At 38.0% G+C, this 26,210-nt stretch overlaps 1 protein-coding gene across 1 annotated transcript in view; it reads left to right on the plus strand.

The window, feature by feature from the left end:
* Sntg1 (syntrophin gamma 1) overlaps positions 1-26,210 on the plus strand; it is a 401,178-nt gene that overhangs the window by 131,059 nt on the left and 243,909 nt on the right. Inside the window, exon 7 of the mRNA XM_052175391.1 lies at positions 19,206-19,308. Coding sequence (XP_052031351.1) covers positions 19,206-19,308 — 103 coding nt within the window. The remainder of the gene's footprint in view (positions 1-19,205; positions 19,309-26,210) is intronic.

Below are 26,210 nucleotides of genomic sequence, written 5' to 3' on the forward strand. Positions count from 1 at the left end.
GTATTTGTAGATACATATTGTTTAAATTTGGTTTTGTCATGGAATATCCTGTTTTTTCCATCTATGGTGACTGAAAATTTAGGCTGGGATCCACGGTCTCTTAGAGACTGCAAGACACCTGCCTAGCCCATTCTGTTTTAGAGTCTCTGTTGAGAAGTCATGTGTAATTTTGATATATCTTCCTTTATTTGTTCTTTGGTCTTTTTCCCTTAATTCTTTTAACATTCTTTCTTTGTTCTGTATATTTAGTGCTTTGATTATTATGTGTTAGGAGGATTTCTGTTTCTGGTCCAATCTATTTGGTAGTTTGTAAGCTTCTTATAAACTTATAGGCATTATTTTAGGAAAATTTTCCTTTATCATTTTATTGAAAATAGTTTGTGGATCCCTGAGCTCCAAATTTTATCTTTCTTCTCCTCCTATTACTCTGAAAAATTTCATTTCATAATGTTCTAGATTTCCTGGATGTTTTGTGTCCTGAACATTTTAGATTCAACATTGTCTTTGACTGATTTATCAATATTTTCTATTGTATCCTCTACACTTGAAATTCTCTCTTCCACCTGTTGGTGATGTTTGTGTCAGTAGTTCCTGTTCTCTTTCCTAGGTTTTCTATCCTTGCATTTGCTCAGCTTGTGTTTTCTTTACTGTGTCTATGTCTCTTTGCAGCTGTTAGGCAGTTTTATTCATTTTCTTAACCTATTTGATTGTATTTTGCTGTATTTATTTAAGAGATTTATTCATTTCCTCATAAAGACCTCTATCATATTCAAAAATTAGATTTATGATAATTTTCTTGTCCCAGCTGTGTTAGAATATTCAGGATGTTTTTTCTTTTATCTTTTTATTTGATATATTCTTTATTTATATTTCAAATGATTTCCCCTTTCCTGGATCACCCCTCCACGAAAGTCCCATAAGCCTGCTTCTCTCCCCCTGTTCCCCAATCAACCCCTTCCTGCTTCCCTGACTTAGCATTCCTCTATACTGCAGCACTGAGCCTTTCTAGGACCAGGGGCCTCTCCTTCCTTTCTCTTGGGCATCATTTGATATGTGAATTGTATCTTAGGTATTCTGAGTTTCTGGGCTAATATCCATTTATCAGTGAGTGTGTGTGTACTATGTGTATTCTTTTGTGATTGGGTCTCCTCACTCAGGATGACATTCTCCAGTTCCAAACATTTGACTAAGAGAATTTCATGAATTCATTGTTTTTAATAGCTGAGTAGGATTCCATGGTGTAAATATACCACATTTTCTGTATCTATTCCTCCATTGAGGGACATCTGGATTCCTTCCAGCTTCTGGGTATTAGAAATGGGCCTTCTATGAACATAGTAGAGCATGTGTCATTATTGCATGCTGGGGAATACTCTGGGTATATGTCCAGTAGTGGTATAATGGGGTCTTCTGGTAGTATCATGCCCAATTTTCTCAGGAACCATCAGACTGATTTCCAGAGTGGTTGTACCAGCTTGCAACCCCACCAGCAGTGGAGGAGTGTTCCTCTTTCTCCACATCCTCACCATCACCTGCTGTCTTCTGAGTTTTTGTTCTTAGCTATTCTGACTGGTGTGAGGTGATATCTCAGGGTTGTTTTGATTTGCATTTCCTTGATGATTGAGGATGTTGAACATTTCTTTAGGTGCTTCTCAGCCATTTTATATTCCTCAGGTGAAAATTCTTTGTTTAGCTCTTTATCCCATTCTTTAATAGGTTTTTTGGCTACCTGGAGTCTAACTTCTTGAGTTCTTTGTATATCTTGGATATTAGCCCTCTGTCGAATGTAGGGTTTGTAAAGATCTTTTCCCAATTTGTTGGTTGCCATTTTGTCCTATTGATAGTGTCCTTTGCCTTACAGAAACTTTGTCATTTTTTGAGGTCCCATTTGTCAATTCTTGATGTTAGAACATAAGCTATTAGTGTTATGTTCAAGAAATTTTCCCCTGTGCCCATGTGCTTAAGGGTCTTCCCCAGTTTCTTTTTTATTAGTTTCAGTGTGTCTTGTTATATGTGGAGGTCTTTGATCCATTTGGACTTGAGCTTAGTATAAGGAGATAAGAATGGATCGATTTTCATTCTCCTGCATGCTGATCTCTAGTTGAACTAGCACCATTTGTTGAAAAGGCTATCTTTTTTCCACTGGATGGAAAGGTCAAGTGACCACAGGTGTGTGGGTTCAATTCTGGGTCTTCAATTCTATTCCATTGATCTACCTGCCTTTCACTGTACCAATACCATGCAGTTTTTAACACAATTGCTCTGTAGTGCTGCTTGAGGGTAGGGATACTGATTCCCCCAGAAGTTCTTTTACTGTTGAAAATAGTGTTAGCTATCCTGGGCTTTTTGTTATTCTAGATAAATTTGAGAATTGCTCTTTCTAACTCTGTGAAGAACTGAGTTGGGATTTTGATGGGGATTGCATTTAATCTGTAGATTACTTTTGGCAAAATGGGCATTGGGCTCTTCTGGTGCCTGATTACCCTAGCTATGGTTGATTTTGTTCATATGCTGTCCTGAAGCCATTTGGGTTTTGTGGTTATTAAATGGTTAGGTGCTGATTTTTAGTTTATCCTTGTTAGATGGGAGGTTTATTTATTTATTTATTTATTTATTTATTTGATTTTTTTCCCTCTGTTTCTGTTTCTTCCTGGTCTTCTTAACTGAATTGCCTGGGATTCTGGTTACCAGTAAGAATTCAGGTCCAGAAGGGTTTTGTGGCCTAGATTGCCTCTGGGGTTTTGGGTGCTAATATTGCATCTGCTGTTCCAAATGCGACTACAGCTTTGGCTTCTTGATTCCTCCATGGCTTCTGGGAAAAACGGCAGAGTTGTTGGTCAGTAGATGAAGTCCAGAGTATGATGTAAAGATTATTGCTGTTGTTTCATGGGAATAAGTAGGTATGGGTTTGAGCAGATCTCTTATGCCAGCAGGCCTATGGGAAAACACGCAGAGTTGTGGACCAGAAATGGAGTGCAGAGATATTTTGCAATATCATTGCATTTTGCAATATCATTGTATTTTGCAATGATATTCCTTTAAATTAATGTGAAAAATAAAGCATTGCATTGAATGTAAGACTTTTCAATGAAACAAATCAAATCAATAAAACTTGTTAGTCAAAAAGAATAGCATAATCATCAGCAGAAAAGTTTTATCATATTGATTTATTATGTACATTTCTATAAGGGAGGAAAATTTCAATGAGAGCAAGGAGCTAAAGATGGGATGGTTTGGAGGGGTCACAGTCAAGTTGGAGATCATGTAATTTGTATTATAATATCAAAGTAAAATAAAACTATTATATATAGTGTTGCTAATGTCCTCTCATTTTTATATTTCTCATATAAATCTTTGTAATTGTTAACCATATAAATGTTAACCTTATTTTTAGTTAGTTTGGTAAATAAAATGAAATAAATTGCAATAATATTGTACTGAAATCATCTAGGGTTTAAGAAGTATCATTTTTTAGGTTAAGAAATTTTAGAGCTCAACTTTACCTCTTAGTAAGTGGTTTTGCCTTAAGTGGTGTATTTTTTAATTTTAAACTTGAATTTATGTAATAGATCTTAAACTTACAAGATCATATAGCAAGAAAAAAATTAAAGACTCCTTGAATCTTTGAGAAAAGTATATTGGAATTCAATCAAATGCTATAAAAGTTTTTATATAGTTATATAGGCTAGTTAGTGACATATCCCACCAGAGTCAACAAAGGCATAACTTTTATAAACATTGTTAGGTATAACATTATTTTAATGATCTCTTTGAGAATGATAAATCATTTTAATCAGTAGCTTCATATATTATAATAAATGTGATTAATTGTTATAATATTTTTGTATCACTTAGGTAAATGACCATTGTATATATTGGAAATTATTTCAAGTAGTATGTCATATTTATTAGATGTGATATTTGACATTATTTGAAATTGAATTTACTAGTGTTCAAAAAATCCTTCATTATTAGCTATAAATAGTTGCAAAAATATAAAACTTCTGACTACATATTTCCATATTATATAAAGGTAAACTTTAGAAGAAACTTAATTCTGACATACCATAAGTTTAAAATTGTTCATTTCAATGTTTAATTAGAAAGGCATTTCTACTGCTATGTCATTTTATTTTAAAGCTAATTAATTTAGGTAGGAAATATCTGCAGAATGTTCTTTTTCACATTTGAAGTTTAAGTTAAAATATAGGAATGGTAAGGTAAGTCAGTACATAAAATAGAGAGTGCCATTGTCTGTAGAGCTGTACCATAAGCCCTTTGTCCAGTGTATGTGTATTCCTAGCTGTGTTAGTACTTCTCCATAGGCCAAGCTGTAGCAATTCAAATTGAGAACTTATGTTTCTCAATGGTCTCACATTATTTTTTGTATTAGCTTATTTGTAAAATCCCATATTTAGTTTCATTATTATTACTAGATGATGCACAATTTTTCTAAACATAACTCTATATACTGCTCAGCAGCTATGTAAGTTTTGCTGCTATGCTTGAGTTACTATTCATACTAGAAATATCATTTGTGGCTATTATAGACCCCCTTCCTCAAATAAACATCAGATTTTGTGGCACATACACATTAAATTATGTCTATAGAGGTTCTCTAGAAGGATTTAGAGAGGCAAGCTCTACCATCTACTTTCCTTGGGGAAGCCTGTCTTAGGTGTTCTGCTGCAGAGCTGACTGGGGGGAAGCAGAGAGTTAACAAAAGATCTGCAGGCAGCCTACCTGGTCTTCTGGCAGACTTGACCTGGGAGTTAGCAAAGGGTATCTGGAATAATGTGATGAGTTTAGGGACAGAAAGTTGCCCACTACAGAAAAGACCTTTGTCATGCCTTGGGGATGAGGTCAGAAAGGAAAGGGAGACTGCTGGGCAGGATTTCTGCTATTGAGCTTGCGATGAGATGGGGAATTGGATCTGCAGGATTCTTCCTGACTCCTGACTAGGCAACAATACCCTAATGTCAGCTGGAAGTAGTTATAAAAGAGAGTACATCATTCCTTGACTCCCTGCCCCCAACAGACTGGCATAAGGAACAAAATGGTTGCTTACCTCTTAGCAATAATATAATCTGATGTCTATTCAATCCAAATAAACACATACCCATCATAGGGTCAAGGATTTGACCTGAGATACAACTCCAGAGAGGACTGTGATGCCCAGAATTAATTAGTAACCCCCACTAGCCCAGGGACTTCTAACTTCCTGTAATGCAGGAAGCTGTAATTCTTAGAAAATAAAAGGCTTTGTGGAAAAGCCTTGCAACACATGGCTTAGGGCTATTCCAACTGGGAAATTACAGTGTGATTTTCCTGACCATCTCTTAGTAAGTATTTAAAAGTTAATAAAGCACACTTTAAATTTGACCCAAAACAGTGAAATTAGTTTTTCTTTGGCGAGTCTTAATATTAACACAATCCACAGAAATCATCTGACAAAAAGCCTGGCAGCCTGCCTGCAGTTCTCTCTCTTCTCCCTGTGGTTCTTGGATTTTGTTTTCCCCAGCTGTGCAGCAGAAGTGGGAAAGCCTTCTCTGTCCCTAGGTTCCTGTCTCTTGTGGATCGCACAAATCTTCCCTTTCCCCCTACTCATTCCTTTGTAACAGCACTAATCTCAGTGGGCATCTGTGCTAACTCAACCGCTGCTTCTGCCAGGTGGTTAGCAGACCTTGAGCTTGTGACTGAGTAGTAAGCAGTCAGTGCTCTATCAAACTCTGAACCTTTGAAATCTCAAGGTAGAAGAGGACAGAAATCCGAAGTGGTTTTTATTTTTATATACCTTAAATTATTATCATTTAACCTTTGTAAGTTGCATTTACACATTTTAGTTAATAACATGCATTTACATGTCTTAAAATATCTTCTTAGATCCTAAAACATTTTTTAGATCCTCTTAATTTAAGCTTTTGTATCCTCAGAACTTACATAAACTTTGTTTCTTTTTATCCTATTATTTGCTATGAGGCACAGATGGTTGGTTACTGGGAATGGTCATTGTAAAACATGTTTCTTTAGTGGACAGTTTTACCTGAAACCAGTTTATCCTTTAATATGAAGTCTATGAGAAGAGCAAACCTGTTTCCACTTTTTAAATAAGAGACCTACTAGCTTTGACTAATGAATTATGTAATGAACTAAAATGATGTGTTTTCACACTGGAGTAAGGGAATGGCTAACAAAGCTATAGTTAGATTATTTAAACGCCTAACAGTAAACTGAGGAGGAAAAATTTCATTCTGAATGTATTATTTATTGGCAACCTGGACATAGAACCAGCCTAGCTTCTTCCATGGTCAGTGCAGGGCAGCATCAATCTTTGGATGCCAGGCCCAGAAAATTCAACAGATTTTCCTATGGAGTAGGAAATTTGGGAGACTGTTCTATCTGGTTTAGGCAAAGCAGGGCAATCAACTCCCCAGTGTCCTGCTTGTGCATAGTTTAAACAGTGTGAAACCAGTTGCTGAGGTAGAGGGCATTTGTTTTTTGTTCAGTGGCTAGCTTTTCCTATTTATAGCAAGCTCTGGGTGGAGGTTCTTCTCTGCCCATCATCGTCTTTTGGAGAAGATTAGGGGTGCTTGCAGGTGTTGGTTTGTCTATAAGGAAAACCTTTCTTTCTTTCTTTCTTTCTTTCTTTCTTTCTTTCTTTCTTTCTTTCTTTCTTTCTTTCTTTCTTTCTTTCTTCTTCTTCCTTTTCTTCTTCTTCCTCCTTCTCCTCCCCCTCCTCCTCTTCTTCCTCCTCTTCCTCCTCCTCTTCTTTCTCCCTTCTTCCCCTTTCTCCTCTTCTTCTTCCTTCTTTTAAATTGAAAATCTCAAATGCCATATTCTGTAGCTCTCCAAAGTATGTGATGTTCATATATCAATCATGTATGGGTTAAACAATCCTTGTCTATTTTGACTTATTTGTTTTAGGATATGCCTTGAAAACATACATATAGAGGATAAATAAGGCTTATTTCTTTAGTTAATTCAGTTAGTACTTATCATGACTACAAGTATTGTTCCAAACATATTAAACTATTAACTTGCTTTTTAAAATTATCCTTAACAGTTTACAATAAGTTACTATTTTTTATAAGACTTGGATTTTGTGTTCCATCCATGTTAGTTTTAGCCTTGAAAATAATGATTTTAAATTGAAGCTCTTCTAGTATTGAAATAAAATTTTAACTCATAAACATACTTCATAAAGAGTCTTGGAACTTTCCATTTTAGGAGCAACCTTTCATCACTGCCAGGTAAACCTGGGCAAGGGGCTGGATGGTGAAGTCACCATGTAGTTTGCTGGAGCCTGGTTCACATACAGCAACAATTTGGAACACACAGAGATAAACCAGACACAGAAAACAAGACATAAATACCCAAATGGGGGTGTATTAACCCTGTCAGTTTCTCCCTGTTCATCGGATAGAAACCAACAGGAAGATAGCTTATAAATGCTTGCTGTTGTCCTTTGAATTTGACCATTTATTGTGGGAGTCCACAGAGTGGAAATCACTCTCTGGCAGCATTGGGTTAACTGGGTTTGTGCCCCTGTGAGTAGCTCACTTCTTGAGGATAGCTTAATAAAGAGCAAATTTGGGGTGGGATTATCTTGTGGGTCTCCATATGTTAATCCTGAGATTTACCAGAGAAAAACCAATTCCACTATTTCGAGTAAAATTTAAATCAAACTTTATTAAATGCTCATGAAAAGATGGACTTTTGTCAGGATTACTCCCTGAAATTTCCCAGATGAATACCTTGAGCCATATGTTGCAAGGACAAACCTATCGGCCACTGTACTGTGCCATGAGTTTTTGTTATTTTCCAAGAACTAAAGCCTCCAGCATTGCAGGGAGTTACCTGGCTCCTGGGCAGGTGGAGCTTATAGGTTAGTTTTGGGCATTAAAATTGCAAAGCTTTTTCAAAGCAAAACTATAACAATAATAGTTTACTCTAAAAACTGGTAGATACCCATACTTTCTCTGCAATATTTCTAGATGTAACCTTTATATTTTAGCAAATGGTATTGGGAAAACTGTATACTCACATTTGGAAGCTGAAAATATGACCCTATCTCTTGTACTGTACCAAGAATCTATCTGCAAATTGATATGGCTGGCAAAGGGAAAGTCTAGTTTGCCAACATTGTTACTTGGTAATACCAATCACATTCCACAGCAGGGCCCAAACTCAGAAAGAATCGGGCAACACAAAATTAACTGGATGATACATTTTGTAGAGTATTTGATTCATTTTACTTTATTCTGTCTTTTTTCTTTTTCTTTCTTTCTTTCTTTTTTTAATGGCATTTGTTTTTTTAAAAGTTTTTTGATTTTTTGTTTCTTGTTTTATTTTATTTATTTTTGTTGATTTGTTGTTGTTTTGAGAGAAACCATAAAGGGAGATAAGATGGGTAGGGAGGTGAGGAGAATCTGGGAGGAGCTGGAGGAGGGGCAACCACGATTAAATTAGGTTGTATAAAAATTTAATGAAAACAAAAAATAAAAATATAAATCAAAAGTATTACTGAATGATCCAGTTTTATCATGTCTGAATTTAACCCAAAGGAATCTGAGTCAGCATAAAGTAGGTTCCATAAAGATACTTATTTCTAGTTTTATTCTAGTATTATTCACAATGCTCAAGAAATAACATCCTAGATGTCCATCAACTGATGAATAAAGAAACTGTGAAACAAATACATGACAAAGTTTTATTTTTCATTCATAAAGAAGAATATTATATTCTTTACAAGAAAATGCATAAGACTAGAAAAATCATCCCAGACCCAGAAAGAAAAAAGTCCTTTCCTTCATATGTTCACTGTATGTGTGTATGCAGAGAGAGTATATCAAAGTATAAAGGGGGTCTTGTCATATTTCTCTGTGGAACCTAGATTTAACAACACAGACTCACATATGCCGTGAAATCAGAAAATTAAATCCTAATCTTTCATCAAACCCAAAAGAAGTTAAACAATCAAATTTAAAAAATAACGTCAAAAATGATAGGAAGTAACAATCACTATTCCTTAATATCTCTTAACATCAATGGACTCAATGCCCCAATAAAAAGATATAGACTAACCGACTGGATACATAAACAGGACCCTACATTTTGCTGCATACAGGAAACACACCATAAGGTCAAAGACAAACACTACCTTAGAGTAAAAGGCTGGAAGACAATTTTACAAGCAAATGGTCTCAGGAAACAAGCTGGAGTAGCCATTCTAATATCAGATAAAATTGACTTTCAACCCAAAGTCATCAAAGGAGACTCTGAGGGACACTTCTTGCTGGTCAAAGGAAAAATACAAGAAGAACTCTCAATCCTGAACATCTATGCTCCAAATGCAAGGGCACCCTCATTCATAAAAGAAACTTTATTAAAGCTCAAAGCACACATTGCACCTAACACAATAATTGTGGGTGACTTCAACACTGCACTTTCCTCAATGGACTGATCAGGAAAACAGAAACTCAACAGGGACACAATGAAACTAATTGAAGCGTTGGACCAATTAGATTTTACAGATATATATAGAACATTCTATCCTAAAGCAAAAGAATATACCTTTTTATCAGCACATCATGGTACCTTCTCCAAAATCAACCATATTTGTTGAGGTCAAAAGACAGACATCAACAAATATAAGAAGATCGAAATAATCCCATGCCTCCTATCTGATCACTATGGAGTAAAAGTGGTCTTCAATAGCAACAAAAACAACAGAACACCCATATACACGTGGAATCTGAACAATATTCTACTCAATGATACCTTGGTCAAGGAAGAAATAAAGAAAGAAATTAAAGACTTTTTAGAACATAATGAAAATGAAGACACAACATACCCAAATCTATGGGACGCAATGAAAGCAGTGCTAAGAGGAAAACTCATAGCCCTGAGTGCCTCCAAAAAGAAAATGGAGAGAGCATACACTAACAGCTTAATGACACACCTGAAAGCCCTGGAACAAAAAGAAGCTATTTCACCCAGGAGGAGTAGAAGGCAGGAAATCATCAAACTCAGGGCCAAAATCAATCAATAGAAACAAAGAGAACCATACAAAGAATCAACAAAACCAGGTGCTGGTTCTTTGAGAAAATCAACAAGATAGATAAACCCTTAGCCAGACTAACCAAAGGACACAGAGACGGTATCCAGATTAACAAACTTAGAAATAAAAAGGGAGATATAACAACAGAAACTGAGGAAATTCAAAAAATCATTAGATCCTACTACAAGAGCCTGTACTCAACACAACTGGAGAATCTGGAGGAAATGGACAGTTTCCTAGACAGATATCAGACACCAAAACTAAATCAGGATGAAATAGATCAACTAAACAGTCCCATAACACCTGAAGAAATAAAAAGGGTCATAGAAAGTCTCCCAACCAAAAAAAGCACGGGACCAGATGGCTTCAGTGCAGAGTTCTATCAGACCTTCATAGAAGACCTAACCCCAATACTCTTCAAACTATTCCACAAAATAGAAACAGAAAGAACTCTACCCAACTCGTTTTATGAAGCCACAATTACGCTGACACCAAAACCACACAACGATCCAACAAAGAAAGAGAACTTCAAGCCAATTTCTCTTATGAATATTGATGCAAAAATACTTAATAAAATTCTTGCCAACTGAATCCAAGAACACATCAAAACGATCATCTACCATGATCAAGTAGGCTTCATCCCAGGGATGCAGGGATGGTTCAGTATAAGGAAATCCATCAATGCTATCCACTACATAAACAAACTTAAAGGAAAAAACCTTATGATCATCTCATTAGATGCAGAAAAGGCATTTGACAAAATCCAGCATCCTTTCATGCTAAAAGTATTAGAAAGAACAGGAATTCAAGGCCCATACCTAAACATTGTTAAAGCAATATACAGCAAACCGGTAGCCAACATCAAACTACATAGAGAAAAACCTGAAGCAATCCCACTAAAATCAGGGACTAGACAAGGTTGTCCTCTCTCTCCATATCTTTTCAATATAGTACTTGAAGTTCTAGCTAGAGCAATTAGACCACATAAGGAGGTCAAGGGGATACAAATTGGAAAGGTAGAAGTCAAATTATCACTATTTGCAGATGACATGATAGTATACTTAAATGACCCGAAAACCTCCACCAGAGAACTCCTACAGCTGATAAACAACTTCAGCATAGTGGCTAGTTATAAAATCAACTCAAGCAAATCAGTTGCCTTCCTATACTCAAAGGATAAACAGGCTGAGACAGAAGTTAGGGAAATGACACCCTTCAAAATAGGCACAAACGATATAAAGTATCTTGGTGTGACTCTAACCAAACAAGTGAAAGATCTATATGACAAGAACTTTAGGTCTCTGAAGAAGGAAACTGAAGAAGACCTCAGAAAATGGAAAAATCTGCCATGCTCATGGATCGTCAGGATTAATATAGTTAAAATGGCCATCTTGCCAAAAGCAATCTACAGATTCAATGCAATCCCCATCAAAATCCCAACTCAGTTCTTCACAGAGTTAGAAAAAGCAATTCTTAAATTCATCTGGAATAACAAAAAACCCAGGATAGCTAAAACTCTTCTCAACAACAAAAGAAATTCTGGGGGAATCAGTATCCCTGACTTCAAGCAATACTACAGAGCAATAGTTTTAAAAACTGCGTGGTATTGGCACAGTGACAGACAAGTGGACCAATGGAATAGAATTGAAGACCCAGAAATGAATCCACACACCTATGGTCACTTGATCTTCGACAAAGGAGCCAAAAACATCCAGTGGAAAAAAGATAGCCTTTTCAACAAATGGTGCTGGATCAATTGGAGGTCAGCATGCAGAAGAATGCGAATTGATCCATTCTTATCTCCATGTACTAAACTTCACTCCAAGTGGATCAAGGACCTCCATGTAAAACCAGATACACTGAAACCAATAGAAAAGAAACTGGGGAAGACCCTTGAGGACATGGGCACAGGGGAAAAGTTCCTGAACAGATCACCAATAGCTTATGCTCTAAGATCAAGAATTGACAAATGGGACCTCATAAAATTACAACATTTATGTAAGGCAAAGGACACTGTTAAAAGGACAAAATGGCAACCATCAAATTGGGAAAGGATATTCACCAACCCTACATCTGATAGAGGGCTAATATCCAATATATACAAAGAACTCAAGAAGTTAGACTCCAGGGAATAACCCTATTAAAAAATGGGGTACAGATCTAAACAAAGAATTTTCCCCTGAAGAAATTCGGATGGCCGAGAAGCACCTTAAGAAGTGCTCAACATCATTAGCCATTAGGGAAATGCAGATCAAAACAACCCTGAGATTTCACCTTACACCAGTCAGAATAGCTAAGTTCAAAAACTCAGGAGACAGCAGGTGTTGGAGAGGATGTGGAGAAAGAGGAACACTCCTCCACTGCTGGTGGGGCTGTAAGATGGTACAACCACTTTGGAAATCAGTCTGGCGGTTCCTCAGAAAACTGGCCATGACACTTCCGGAGGACCCTGCTATACCTCTCCTGGGCATATACCCAAAGGATTCCCCGGCATGCAATAAAGACACATGCTCCATTATGTTCATAGCAGCCTTATTTATAATAGCCAGAAGCTGGAAAGAACCCAGATGCCCCTCAAAGGAGGAATGGATACAGAAAATGTGGTATATTTACACAATAAAATACTACTCAGTAATTAGAAACAATGAATTCACAAAAATTTTAGGCAAATGGTTTGATCTGGAAAATATCATCCTAATTGAGGTAACCCAATCACAAAAGAATACACATGGAATGCAATCTCTGATAAGTGGATATTAATTAGCCCAGAAGCCCTGAATACCCAAGACACAAATTGCATAACAAATGACTCCCATGAAGAAGTATGGAGAGGGTCCTGATCCTGGAAAGGATTGATCTAGCATTGGAGGGGAATATAAGGACAGAGAAAAAGGAGGGAGGTGATTGGAGAAGGGATGGAGAGAAGAAGGTTTATGGGTCATATGGGGAGGGTGGATCCGGGAAAGGGGAAATCATTTGGAATGTAAACAAAGAATATAGAAAATAAAAATATTAAAAAAAAATCCCGGGGCCACTTTCCCCCGGCTCCTACATGGCGCCTATGCTCTCTGTCCCTTACCTTCTCAGGGCGAAGTCTCTCCTTTCCTCCTTCTCCAGGCATGATAGATCTTCCCTGTCACAGTCCCTCACCCCAGAATCCTAATGGTCTCATCTCTGTCTTCTTTGCCTGCCATTGCCTGCCAGCAATTTTATTTACCAATCAGAACCAACCTTGGGAAGGGTCCCTCAGTGTCTTATGAATGAAATTTTGGGGCCCCAAATGAACATAATACAAGCAACCATATGTTAAAAAGAAAACTAATCATATATATGTCAAATGCCTGACATTGTGATTATATGCTGATAGCTATATATACTGCTTTCATTTCTATTATTCATATACTCAAGTTCACCTTCCTACATAACACGAGCCAGTGCTCATTTTTAGATACCATAGAAAAATTATAGTGATATTTACCTTTTCCTAATATTAGTCATATTGTAAATATTTATGAGTTAATTTGTGTTGATATAAGTTGTTTAGGAATATATCTAGTTGAAATTTTTGATGGACTATTTGTTTTATCACTGAATTTTGATTTATTATATTTTTATTAGATATTTTATTTATTTCTATTTCTAATGATTTTCCCTTTCCACTACTCCCTTTTGGAAACCCTCTATCCCATCTTCCCTCCCTCTGCTTCTATGCGGGTTCTCCCCATCCATCTACCCACTCACACCTTCCTACCCTGGCATTCCCCTACACTGGGGCATTGAACACCCTTAGGACCAAGGGCTGCTTCTCCCACTGATGTCCAACAAGGCCATCCTATGCCAAATATGCTACCTGAGCCATGGGTTTCTCCAGGTGTACTGTTTGGTTGGTGGTTCAGACCCTGGGAGCTCCAGGAAGTCTGGCCTGTTGACACTGTTGTTCCCTCCATGGGGAAACAAACCCCCACAGCTCCTTCAGTCCCTTCTCCAACTTCTCCATCAGACACCCCATGTTCAGTCCAATGATTGGCTGCAAACATCTGGCTTTGTCAGGTTCTGGCAGAGCCTCTCAAGAGACAGCCATATCAGGTTCCTCTCAGCAAGTACTTTCCGAGCATCCTCAACAGTGTCCAGGTGTGGCAACTGTATATGGGATGGATCCCCTGCTGGGATGTTGTCTCTGGATGATCTTTCCTTCATTCTCTGCTCCACACTTTGTCTCCATATTTCCTCCTGTGAGTATTTTGTTCCCCCTACTAAGAAGCACTGAAGCATTCACACTTTGATTTTCCTTCTTCTTAGGCTTCATATGGCCTATGAATTGAATCTTGGGTATTCCAAATTTTTGGGCTAGTATCTACTATCAGTGAGTGCATGCCATGTATGTTCCTTTGTGACTGAGTTACCTCACTTAGGATGATTATTTCCAATTTTCATCTATTTGCCTGAAAAATTCAGGAAGTCATTGTTTTTAATAGCTGATCAGTATTCCATTGTGTAAATGCACCACATTTTCTGTATGCATTCCTCTGTTGAGAGACATCTGGGTTGTTTCCAGGTTCTGGATATTATAGATATGACTACTACGAACATAGTGGAGCATGTGTCCTTATTACATGAAGAATCATCTTCTGGGTATATGCCCAGGAGTGATATGGTTGTCCTTAGGTAGTACTATGTCCAATTTTCTGAGGAACCATCAGACTGATTCCGGAGTGGTTGTACCAGCATGCAATACCACCAGCAATGTAGGAGTGTTCCTCTTTCTCCACATTCTCAGCAGCATCTGCTGCCACCTGAATTTTTGATCTTAGCCATTCTGACTGGTATGAAGTGGAATCTCAGGGTTGTTCTGATTTGCATTTCCCTTATGACTAATCATTTTGAACATTTCCTTAGGTGCTTCTCAGCCACTCGAGTTTCCAGTTTAGGTCTGTACCCCATTTTTAAGTAGGGTTATTTGGTTCTCTGGATTCTAACAACTTGAGTTCTTTGTATATATTTGATATTAGCCCTTTATTGGATGGTAAAAGATCTTTTACCAATCTGGTGGTTGCTGTTCTGTCCTATTAACAGTGTCCTTTGCCTTACAGAAGCTTTGCTGTTTTATGAGGATCCATTTGTAGATTCTTGATCGTAGAGCATAAGAAATTGATGTTCTGTTAAGGAAATTTTCCCCTGTGCCCAAGTGTTTAAAGCTTTTCTCAACTTCCTCTTCTTTTAGATTCAGTGTAACTGGTTTTATGTGAAGGTCCTTGATCCTTGTGGAATTGAGCTTTGTACAGGGAGATAAGAATGGATCGATATGAATTCTTCTACATGTTGATGGCCAGTTGAATCAGCACCATTTTTTCAATGCTGTCTTTTTCCACTGGATAGTTTTTAGCTCCTTTGTCAAAGATCAAGTGATCCTAGGTGTAAGAATTCATTTCTGGGTTTTCAGTTCTATTCCATCGATCTACCTGCCTGTCACTGTATCAATACCATGCAGTTTTATTTTAATCACTATTGCTCTATAATACAGCAAAGTAGCTGGATATAAAATTAACTCAAACACATCATTATCTTTCCTATGTGTATCAAAAGGATAGATGAGCTGAGATAGAAATTAGGGAAATGTCACCCTTATGATAGTCACAAACAATATAAAATATCTTCGTGTGACTCTAACCAAACAATGAAAGACCTGTACAACAAGAACAAGTTTCTGAAGAAAGAAATCTGAGAAGACCTCAGAAGATGTAAAGCTCTCCCATGCTCATGGATTAGCAGGATTAATATAGTAAAAATCGCATCTTGCCAAAACCAATCTACAGATTCGTGCAATCACCATCAAAATTCCAACTCAGTATTTCACAGAGTTAGAAAGAACAATTCCCAATTCATTTGGAGTAACAAAACCTCAGGATTATGAAAATTATTTGACTAAAGTAATTTTCATAGATATTCATTTATTTTTTTACAAGCATTTGGGATTCTGGCTTTGGGTCTTTCTTCACTTAGGATGATCTTATTCATAGGTCTTCTCATGTTACATGTAGGAAGCACAAGTAAAACTAGGAAGTTTGCTTGTGCTGTTATTCAGTGTTTGCCACATATGTGTACTACAGAATATAACTGTTGCATATTCTGGTTCAACTTATGTTTTTAATATTATTAATTGCACCAATTCTTTTTTTAAATGAATGTAATTTTTTGAATCTTTAGGAACTTTATATAATGTATCCCAACCCGACACATTTCCAAGTTCTTTCATATCTGCTCTCTACCCTTGCAATCTCCCAACCCCAAGGAAAATAAAAATAAAGTTTTAAAAACAAAAACAAAACAAAACAAAAAACAACAAAACTCATAAAAGCAAACAAACAAAACCAAAGAAAACAACTAAAACATTTTTGTTTGTTTGAAAAGACATTTCCTGAACACCTGCGGGCTGTGACCTGCTCCTCTATCAACTGCAGGCTTCTGTGCATTTACCATTCAGATCCCCCATTTTCCTACCTCTCCATTGTATGCTCATTTGTCATAGTGGCACTCAAAGTTGTTGTACACCTTTTCATGCAGTGCAGTACACCCTTTATCCCAAACCAAAAAGGTTTACTTGAAAATGTTTATTGCCATGAATAATCAGTCCAATTAAAGGCATCTGACTTCTGCTACACCATCAGTACTCAACCATCAAATAGATTCTCTGGTATTCTGTTGTTGCTCTGAGTTATGGATATCCTTTAGCTGTGGATCTATAGGACCAGACTCTTCACATGCTCCAGCATCTTGCAGATTGGGAAGATGTTGGCGGGTCAGGAGGGCAGCCCAAAGCCACAGATCTAGGCCTGGGTGGTAGCTGAATTGGTCAACCTATCATTTCTCCTCCACCCATACCACCAGAAACAGCTCTGCAGCCAAGGGTTGGGGCCAGTTCTCCTGCACTTATGCTAGAGTTCTCCTGTGCTTTATCACCAAAGCCAGCTTCTTCATGCTTCCTAGGTAAGGGCCAGCTGTCTATTATCCATGTTACTCCTGGCACCAGCATGAGTGGAGCCAGCTCATCGAGGCCCTTGGATATCCACAATGCTTCTAGCTATAGTACAGACCATAGGCATCTGCATAGCCTTTGGTTATAATACAGACCTTAGCTGTATTAGTACTATAGACCTAGACATGGACCTCAGAGGCAGGATGGGTCTGGACATCAGCATGGACTCAAGGTAGCACAGGCCTCTCATATTAAGCTATTCCTCACTGCCTTGGTTTCTCCAGTTCTGCTTCACTACATAACACACAAATTACATTCTTTTTCTCTTCTATCTCTCTACCACATGGTTGCTTCCACCATGCCCACCCAGCAAAGTCCAGGCATGGTCCAATGTCTCAGTGTGCTTTAACAATTTTTAAATATTAAATAATGCTGTATTCCTAGATTAAACTCCATCTGATCAAGATGTATTATCCTTAGATACTTTTGGATTTCCCTTACTAAAACATATTTAAGAATATGCACCTATGTGCATGTCCGCGTATCACTGAAGCTCTTATCTGATTCAATTTTCCTGATTCTGGAGCACTGTTCTATTCTTTTTTAATCCAGAAAACATTCTAAACATGTCATTATACTTTGAGTTCTATGAATTCTGTTTTGATGTTTTTATAATTCAACACTTCTTTGCTGCAAGCTTATGATATTTCAATGGATTTGATGCAATTATAACTTCTTGCTGGATATTTTAAGGTTATTTTATGGTCATTGTCATAGAACTTTAGTAGGTGGTTTATCTTGTTGTGAGTTGGTTGTCACTTTCCCTTTCAAATGGTTCATTTTTTGCTTTAATATGTTTTATTTCTTCTTCTCCAACTTTTTATGTTAGCTAAATGTTAGTAACAATCCTATGTTAGTTTTTTATAATTTTTAAAGCAAGAAGTTCACTGTTCAGTACATAAGTCTGGCCATGTTTCCTTTTAAACTATGTAGTACAGAGTTTATTTGCAAGATTCTGTTCTGGTTGACTGATCTTTTCTCACTGGAAATCCCACTGTTTTGTGCTTGTGTAGCCTGAAGAGATGAAAGAGATTTCCAGATTGGCCTCCTGGTGTCACTAATTAGGAAAGGGTTAGTTTAGTTGGGCATTTCCAGGCAGCTCTTGCTGTAGGATAATGAATTGATGAGGACTGTGGGCCTTACTTATCATCCTAAGCATTTTCTTCAGGGTGTCTGGGTGTCAGGATGAGAAACCATGACTACTGTTGTTGCACAGTCTCCGTATTTGAAAGAGTATTTTCAGAACAATAGGAAATTCCCAGGGTAGAGATTGTCTTTATCTTTCTGGGCAAAGTATGTTTTTGTGTTTCTTTAACTACATCTACTTTAAGCTTCTTAATTCTACTTGTGGTTTATATCAATATTTATAATCACACCTATATTCATCTGATTTGCCACAACTACATTATAACTTATATATCTCAGACTCTTAGCCTTTTTTAATTCCTTTCTTACATTGATTTTGCATTGATTATTTTTTTATTTCTTTGAATTTTTAAGAAAATCAGAACTGTTTTAGCTGATAGTACTAGACCTGTCTATTCTATAATTTCAAGTATTGAGGATTACTGATGACAGCAAAATTCTTTGTTTCCACAGCTTTCCAGGGAACAAAATGATTTAGAAGTGTTTTAGAGTATTTAAGTTGAAACGCCTTTATAAGAAGTAATTCTTTGGACCATACTGAGATAATTTTCCAGTTATTAGCAATGATTAATCAATTTAACACTACAAACATGCACCCAATAAGCAATCATTACATTAAATGATATAGTGGTTTCAACATTTCTTATCGTCTGCCATTCTTTAGAGCTTGTGGTCAATTCTAACACCGCCTAAGATAACCATAGCGTAGGATAGGAAAACCATTTTGCGGGTGCAGCTGAGAGGTTCACAGTGCATGCTATCAGGGTGAAGGGGACATAAGCAGGAAAAGTGCTGGGTTTATTACAGCACTACTTAGAGAGTTATATTTTTATTTTTCAAATATTGTTTCTGGCCACAAGAGAAACTCAAGGTGTAGAAAAATAGTCAGTAGTGCTCAGGGATTATAATTGTACAAACTTGTATAACTAATGGTGATCACATTCTGTTAATCTTTTCTGTTTCCAGGTTCAGGTTCTTCGGAATGCTGGGGAGGAAGTAACTCTGACAGTGTCATTTTTAAAAAGAGCACCCGCTTTCCTCAAACTTCCACTTAATGAAGACTGTGCATGTAAGCATTTGTAGAATAGAAACAATAACCACAACATTGCATTTGTTCTCTGTCCACCATTTCTTTCCACCCAGTCCTTGGCATTTTCTTCTTAGAGTACATCGTAAAATGTAGAAATGTATACTGCATCGAATGACCATATCATGTAGAATTCATTTCCCTTGAATGTTAAAAGTTTATGGTTTTATGTTGAAAATATTGAAACTCTTCCTTTCTAGTTATTATGCAATCTGCCACGTAATTTTTACCAGCTCTGTTCTCCCCTTGTACTTTTTCTTTACTTAATGCTTAACCATGTTCCATATGCTTCTTAACAATTCTTATTGCTTTTCGGATACATTTATGTTCTGATAATTCTCCCCTTATTTGAAAGTTTTGTTTCTGGTGAGTTTTGTATGTGCATGTATGTGCTTGTTTATATTTGTTTGTGTATTGTTGTTGTTGTTGTTGTTCTTGATGTTGCTAATGCATACATATGTCTTTTCCTTGGACAAGTTATTCTTTGTTTCTAAGACTGAATAAAAACTCCATAATATTTGAACTTCCATGAACTGATGGACATTTTATTGGTTCCATGATTTTGTTATTACCAATAAGGCTGTATTCATACAAGTATTATTTTGAGGTCTTGCTTTGTGTTGTTTGGGGTGTACACCCAGAACTGAGGTTTCTGTTTCACTGTGTTGTTTTGAATACTGTCTGTTGTACTTTCTATGTGGGCATTACCATTTCACATTACCACCAACAATGTCGACAATGCCAATTTCTTTGTATCATCTGCAAATATTTTGCTGTTTTTTTAACATGGTTGTTTTCATAAATTGAAAATGACATTGTGGCTTTGGTTGAACTTCCCTAATCATTACTCATGTTCAGCATCTTTGCACACATGTTTTATTGTTTTCCATTTATCCTAGATGTCATTCAAGCACTAAGATGTTTTTTGACTTGATCTTGTGTAAGTTTTGTGAATGCTGTGACTATTTCTGTGAGTCACTTATACCTCTGCGCAGTTGTGTCTAAAAAAATATAACCTTTTGAGGTCATCTACTGCCTCTGGCTCTTATAATCTTTCTTTCTTCTCTTCTGCAAACATCCCTGAACCTTGAAAGGAATGATTTGATATAGGCATCACATTTACGTGTGGGTGTTAGATGTCTTTTTTTTAATATTTTGGTTTAGACTCTATCCCCATGGTGCATGTTGTATTTAGCTTGTGGATTATCTTTTGTGGCAATGGTTAGTGCATACCATTTATTGTATGGACTGTTGCTCTGTTTACATTGGGTTGAAGCTCCTCCCTGAGTAACCTCAGGATATACCCTTGAGACAAGAACAACCCATGGATAAGTTATGTCTTTATCACATTGCTAGTACTTTGTCCTGGGGTTTGTCATGTTTTTCAGCCATAAGTTTGCCAGTTCTTTTTTTTCCCATTTTTTTTTGTGTATAATTTTCATTTATATTTAAAATGGTAAAACCTTTCCTGGTTTCCCCCCTCCCCCAAATCCCCCAACCCCTTCTCCCACCCCCTGCTTCCAAGTATATGCGCCTCCACCCAACCTACTCACACCACCCACCACCCCGATTTCCCTTTGTTGAGGCATCTATTGAACCGTCACCTGACTAGGGACCACTCCTCCACTGATGCCCAACAAGGCATTCCTCTGCCACACTTTTGGCTGGAACAAGTGTACCACTTGGTTGATTGTTTAGTCCCTGGGAGTCCTGGGGCATCTGGGTGGTCAACATTATTGTTCTTCCCATGGGGCTGTAAACCCCTTCAGTTCCTCCATACCACCCTCCTCACACCCAGACCAATGGTTGGCTGCTAGCATCTGCCTCTGTATGTGTAAGGTTCTGGCAGTGCTCCTCCAGAGACAACCATGGCATGCTCCTTTTAGTATGCACTTCTTGTCATCCATAGTAGTGTTGGGGTTTGGTGACTGTTTATAGGGTGAATCCTCAGGTAGGGCCGTCTCTAGGTAGCTTTTACTTCAGTCTCTGCTCCACACTTTGCCTCCATTATTGCTCCTGTAAGTATTTTGTTGCCTTTCTCAGAGGAACCCAAGCACCCCCACTTCAGTCCTCTTTCTTCTTGAACTTCCTGTGGTCTGTGAATTGTAACTTGTTTATTTTGAGCTTTTGGGCTAACATCCACTTATTAGTGAGAGCATACCATGTGCATTCTTTTGTGATTGGGTTACCTTGCTCAGGATGACACTTTCTAATTCCATCCATTTGACTAAGATTAATTCATTAATTCATTGTTTTTAATAGCCACATAGTACTCCATTGTGAATATATACCACAGTTTCTGTATCCATTCTTCTGTTGAAGGACATCTGGGTTCTTTTCAGCTTCTGGCTATTATAAATGAAGCAGCTATGAACATAGTGGAGCATGTGTCCTTACTACATGTAGGAGCACCTTCAGGGTATATGCCCAGGAGTGGTATAGCTGGGTCCACAGGTAGTACTATGTCTAATTTTCTGAGGAATCGCCAAACTGATCTCCAGAGTGGTTTTACAAGCTTGCAGTCCCACCAACAATGGAGAAGTGTTCCTCTTTCCCCACATCCTCTCCAGCATCTGCTGTCCCCTGAGCTTTTCATCTTAGCCATTCTGACTGGTGTGAGGTGGAATCTCAGTGTTGTTTTGATTTCCATTTTTCTGATAACTAAGGATGTTCAGCATTTCTTTAGGTGCTTTAGAGCCATTCAAGTTTGCTCAGTTGAGAATTCCCTGTATAGCTCTGTACCCCATTTTTAATAGGGTTATTTGACTCTCTTGAGCCTATCTTCTTGAGTTCTTTGGATAGTAGCCTTCTATCAGATGTAGGATTGATAAAGATATTTTCCCAATTTGTTGGTTGCCGTTTTGTCCTATTGACTGTGTCATTTGCCTTACAGAAGCTTTGCAGTTTTACAAGGTCCCATTTGGTGGTTCTTGTTCTTAGAGAATAAGCCATTGGTGTTCTGTTTAGAAACTTTTCCTCTGTGCCCGTGTGTTCAAGATTCTTCCTCACTTTCTCCTCTATAAGCTTCAGTGTGTCTGGTTTTATGTCTAGGTCTTTGATCCACTTGGACTTGAGCACTTTGATGTCTTATATTCTCTGCATACTCACCAGTTATGGGCTTCTGTGTTAGTTTCTATCTACTGCATGTAAAAGCTCAATGATGAGGATTGAGCCTTGTACTAATATATGGGTTATCTTTGTTATAGTTTTATTGCCATGAATAGATTCCATGACCAAGGCAACTCTTATAAAGGACATTTATTTGGTGCTGGCTTATAGGTTTTGAGGTTCAGTCCATTATTATCAAGACAGGAGCATGGCAGCATCCAAGCAGGTTTAATGTGAAGCTGAGCATTCTACATCTTGTTCCAAAGGCCAAGAGGAGAAAATGAATCTTCTCTACTGCACAGAGCTTCAAAGCTTATCCCCATAGTGACACACTTCCTCCAACAAGGCCATATCTACATCAACAAGACCAACCTCCAAATAGTGCCACTCTCTGGGCCAAGCATGTTCAAAGCACCACACTCCACCCCTTTGGGTCCCATGTGCGTGTTCAAACACATGAGTCTATGGGGACTATACATAGGCATAGCATAATGCAAAGTACATTTGTCCAGCTTCAAAAGTCTTATAGTGTATAACAGTTTCAACAATATTAAAAGTCCAAAGTTCAAAGCCTCTTCTGAGATTAACCCAGTCACTTAACTGTAATTCCCTATAAAATCAAAATTAAACAATAGATCACATAACTCTATATCACAATATATATATTATCATTCTAAAATTCCAGAGGAATGAAACAGTGGACTAAAGCAAGACAAAATACCAGTTGAGCAAACTCCAAACTCAGTATCACCATGTCTAATGTGGCTTTATTGACTGCAGCACAATTCTCTTTGTTTGGATACACACCCTTTTAGCAGCTTTCTACAGGAGGTATCCCATGGCTCTGGCATCTTGAATATTTTGGCATCTCCAAGACAACTTTAATACTACAGCTTCTTGTTCCAATGTCTGGGATTTACACATGATTTTCTAGGCTCCTCCAAAGGGCTTGGGTCATATCTACAGCTCTGTACTCTGCAGGACTCTAAGCTCCAGTTGACTCTGCTCCACTGCTGCTGCTGCTCTTTGTGATCATTCCATGGTGCTATCATTTCCAATAACCTGGAGTCTTCTGGTACAACTAGTTTTCACCAATAGCCCCTCAGAGGCTCTCTTTTTGGTACCAAGCCTCAACTTATTTGCATGACCCCTTCAGTTCTGAGCCATCAACTACAACTGAGGCTGCACTTACACCAATGGCTTTCCCTGGCCTCTCACAGGGTAAAGCATCAGCTGCTCTCCATGATCCCTTCACACCTTCAAAACCAATACCGCCTGAGTGATTCTTATACATTGCTGAGTCTAGCTGTAGAATGAGGCACATCTTTGGAAGAAAACACTTCCCAGAAGATTTCACCTCAGTGATACTGATCTCTTATTAATCACCACTAAATTCTAACCAGCATCAATTGTCTCACACATCCCTTCTGTTCTTAACACTAAAGTCAGAGCCATATGACCAAAGCAGCCAAGTTCTGCTGCTTGCTTGGGCTCTAACATGCCTCTTCCCCTCCTCATTCTATTACTGTCTTTCTGTTTTCCAATTTTCCTTATGCCTAAGTTTAGCTCTCCAGGAACTTGTTATGTAGATTGACCTTGAACTAAGAGATCTGCATGGCTCTGTCTCCTGAATGCTGGGATTAAAGGCTTATACCACCATGGTTTAAGCTTTTCTTTAAAAACTAAGAACTTGCTCCATCCCAGGCTGACCTTAAACTCAGATCTGCTTGGCTTTGTCTTCTGGAATTAAAGGTGTATGCTACCATGCCTGCTCCTAAGCATTTTATGAGAACTATTCCTCACGATCTCGATCAAAAGCCTTTGTCTTCTAGCCTCAATATTTGGATAACAAGTGTTCCCTCCACTTCTGGATTGTAGTTTACTACAGGTTAGAAGTCTAAACTATTCCTTGCTCAACTGACAATACAAACAGTAAGTCTAGCTGGGTGGGATATTTCCCCTTAATCCCTTTATGACAAGATTCAGCTGTTTCACTTCTTGGTTTTCTTTATTATTACTTGAACCATACATTTTGTATTTTTTCTTTTTAAGCTTACGATGCATCGTCTGAATGCATTTTATGAGACTAAACCAGAAAACACAGTTTCTGCTGGACTCCCCCCCCTCCATAATTAAGCCAAATTTATTCAATTATTTATTTTACTCATTTACTTTGCATCCCTCTTATTGTCCCCATCACTCCCTCTTACAATCCTTCTCTCAATTCTCCCTTTCTCTGAGCAGGTGGGAACCCTCTGTGTATTTCCCAGTCCTCAAATATCAAGGCTCAGTGGGATAGGTACTGAGACCAGATAAAGCAGCCTTCTTCCACTGAGACCAGATAAGGCAGCCTTGCTAGAAGAACCTATTCCATGAACTAGAAACATCTTTTAGAATAGCCGCCCCCCCCCCCCGAACCTAGTTGTTCCAGATTCACATGAAGACCAAGCTTCACATCTGCTACATAAGTGGAGGAAGGCCTAGGTCCAGCTCCTGCATGTTCTTTGGTTGTTGGACCAGTCTCTGAGAGCCTCAAGAGTCCGTGTTAGTTGACTATTGGTCTTTCCGTGGAGTTCCTATTCCCTTAGAGGCTGTAATTCTTCCCCTTATTCTTCCATAAGAATTCCTGAGTTCCATCTACTGTTTGGCTGTGGATGTGTGCATCAGTCTGACTCAGCTTATGAGTGGAACCTCTCAGAGGTTAGCCATGTTAGATTCCTGTCTGGAAATATGACACAGTTAAATAGTGTCATGGATTGGTGCTTGTCCATGGAATGGGTCTCAGGTTGGGCTCTTTATTGGTTGGTCATTGTCTAAGATGCTTCTCCATCCTCTATCTATTCATTTCTTGCAGACTGGATAAATTTTGGGTCACAAGTTTTGTGGGTGGCTTGTATTTATTGCTCCACTGGGGTTACTGCATGGCTACATGAATTTACATATCCTAAATGTTCTGACTCACCACTCAAGACACCCTTACTAATTCTTGGGTACATCCATTATCGCAGATATCTGTCTCTTCCTAGGGATGCCCATTACCTCCCCACCACAGTCAGTTGCAGATTTCCATTCATTCTCATGGCCATCTGGCCATCCCTCATATCCTTCTCCACACCTGATCCTGAATCCTCCATCCCACTCCCCTCTCCATCTGCCACTAGTTCATTCCCTCCATCTGGCTCTTAGGACCATGTTATTCCCCCTTCTAAGTGAGATTCAAACATCCTCCCTTGTGCCTTGCTTCTTGTTTAGCTTCTTTGGGACTAAGAGTATAGCATGGGTCTCCTCTATTTTATGGCTAATATCTACTTTGAGTATTCCATACATGTCTTTTTGGGACTGGGTTATCTCACTCAGGATGATATTCTCAAGATCCATGCATTTGCCTGTGAAATTTATGAGATTGTGAAATTTATGAAATTTCTTTGTTTTTCATAGCTGAGGAGTATTCTACTGGGTAGATGTACCATATTTTCATTATCCATTCTTCAGCTGAGGGACATCTAGGTGGTTTATAGTTTCTCACTATTACAAATAAAGCTGCTATGAACATAGTTGGACAAGTGATTTGGGGGGGATGGTAGAGCATATTTTGGGCATAGCCAAATCGATTTCCAAAGCAGTTGTACAAGTTTGCACTCCCACCAGCATAGATATTCCTCTTGTTTCACATCCTTGCCATCATGTGCTATCACTTGAGTTTCTGATGTTAGCCATTCTGATGGGTATAAGATGGAATTTCAGAGTCATTTTGATTTGCATTTTCTTGATCACTA

This window comes from Apodemus sylvaticus, chromosome 3, assembly GCF_947179515.1.
Source record: "Apodemus sylvaticus chromosome 3, mApoSyl1.1, whole genome shotgun sequence".
Classification (NCBI taxonomy): Eukaryota; Metazoa; Chordata; class Mammalia; order Rodentia; family Muridae; genus Apodemus; species Apodemus sylvaticus.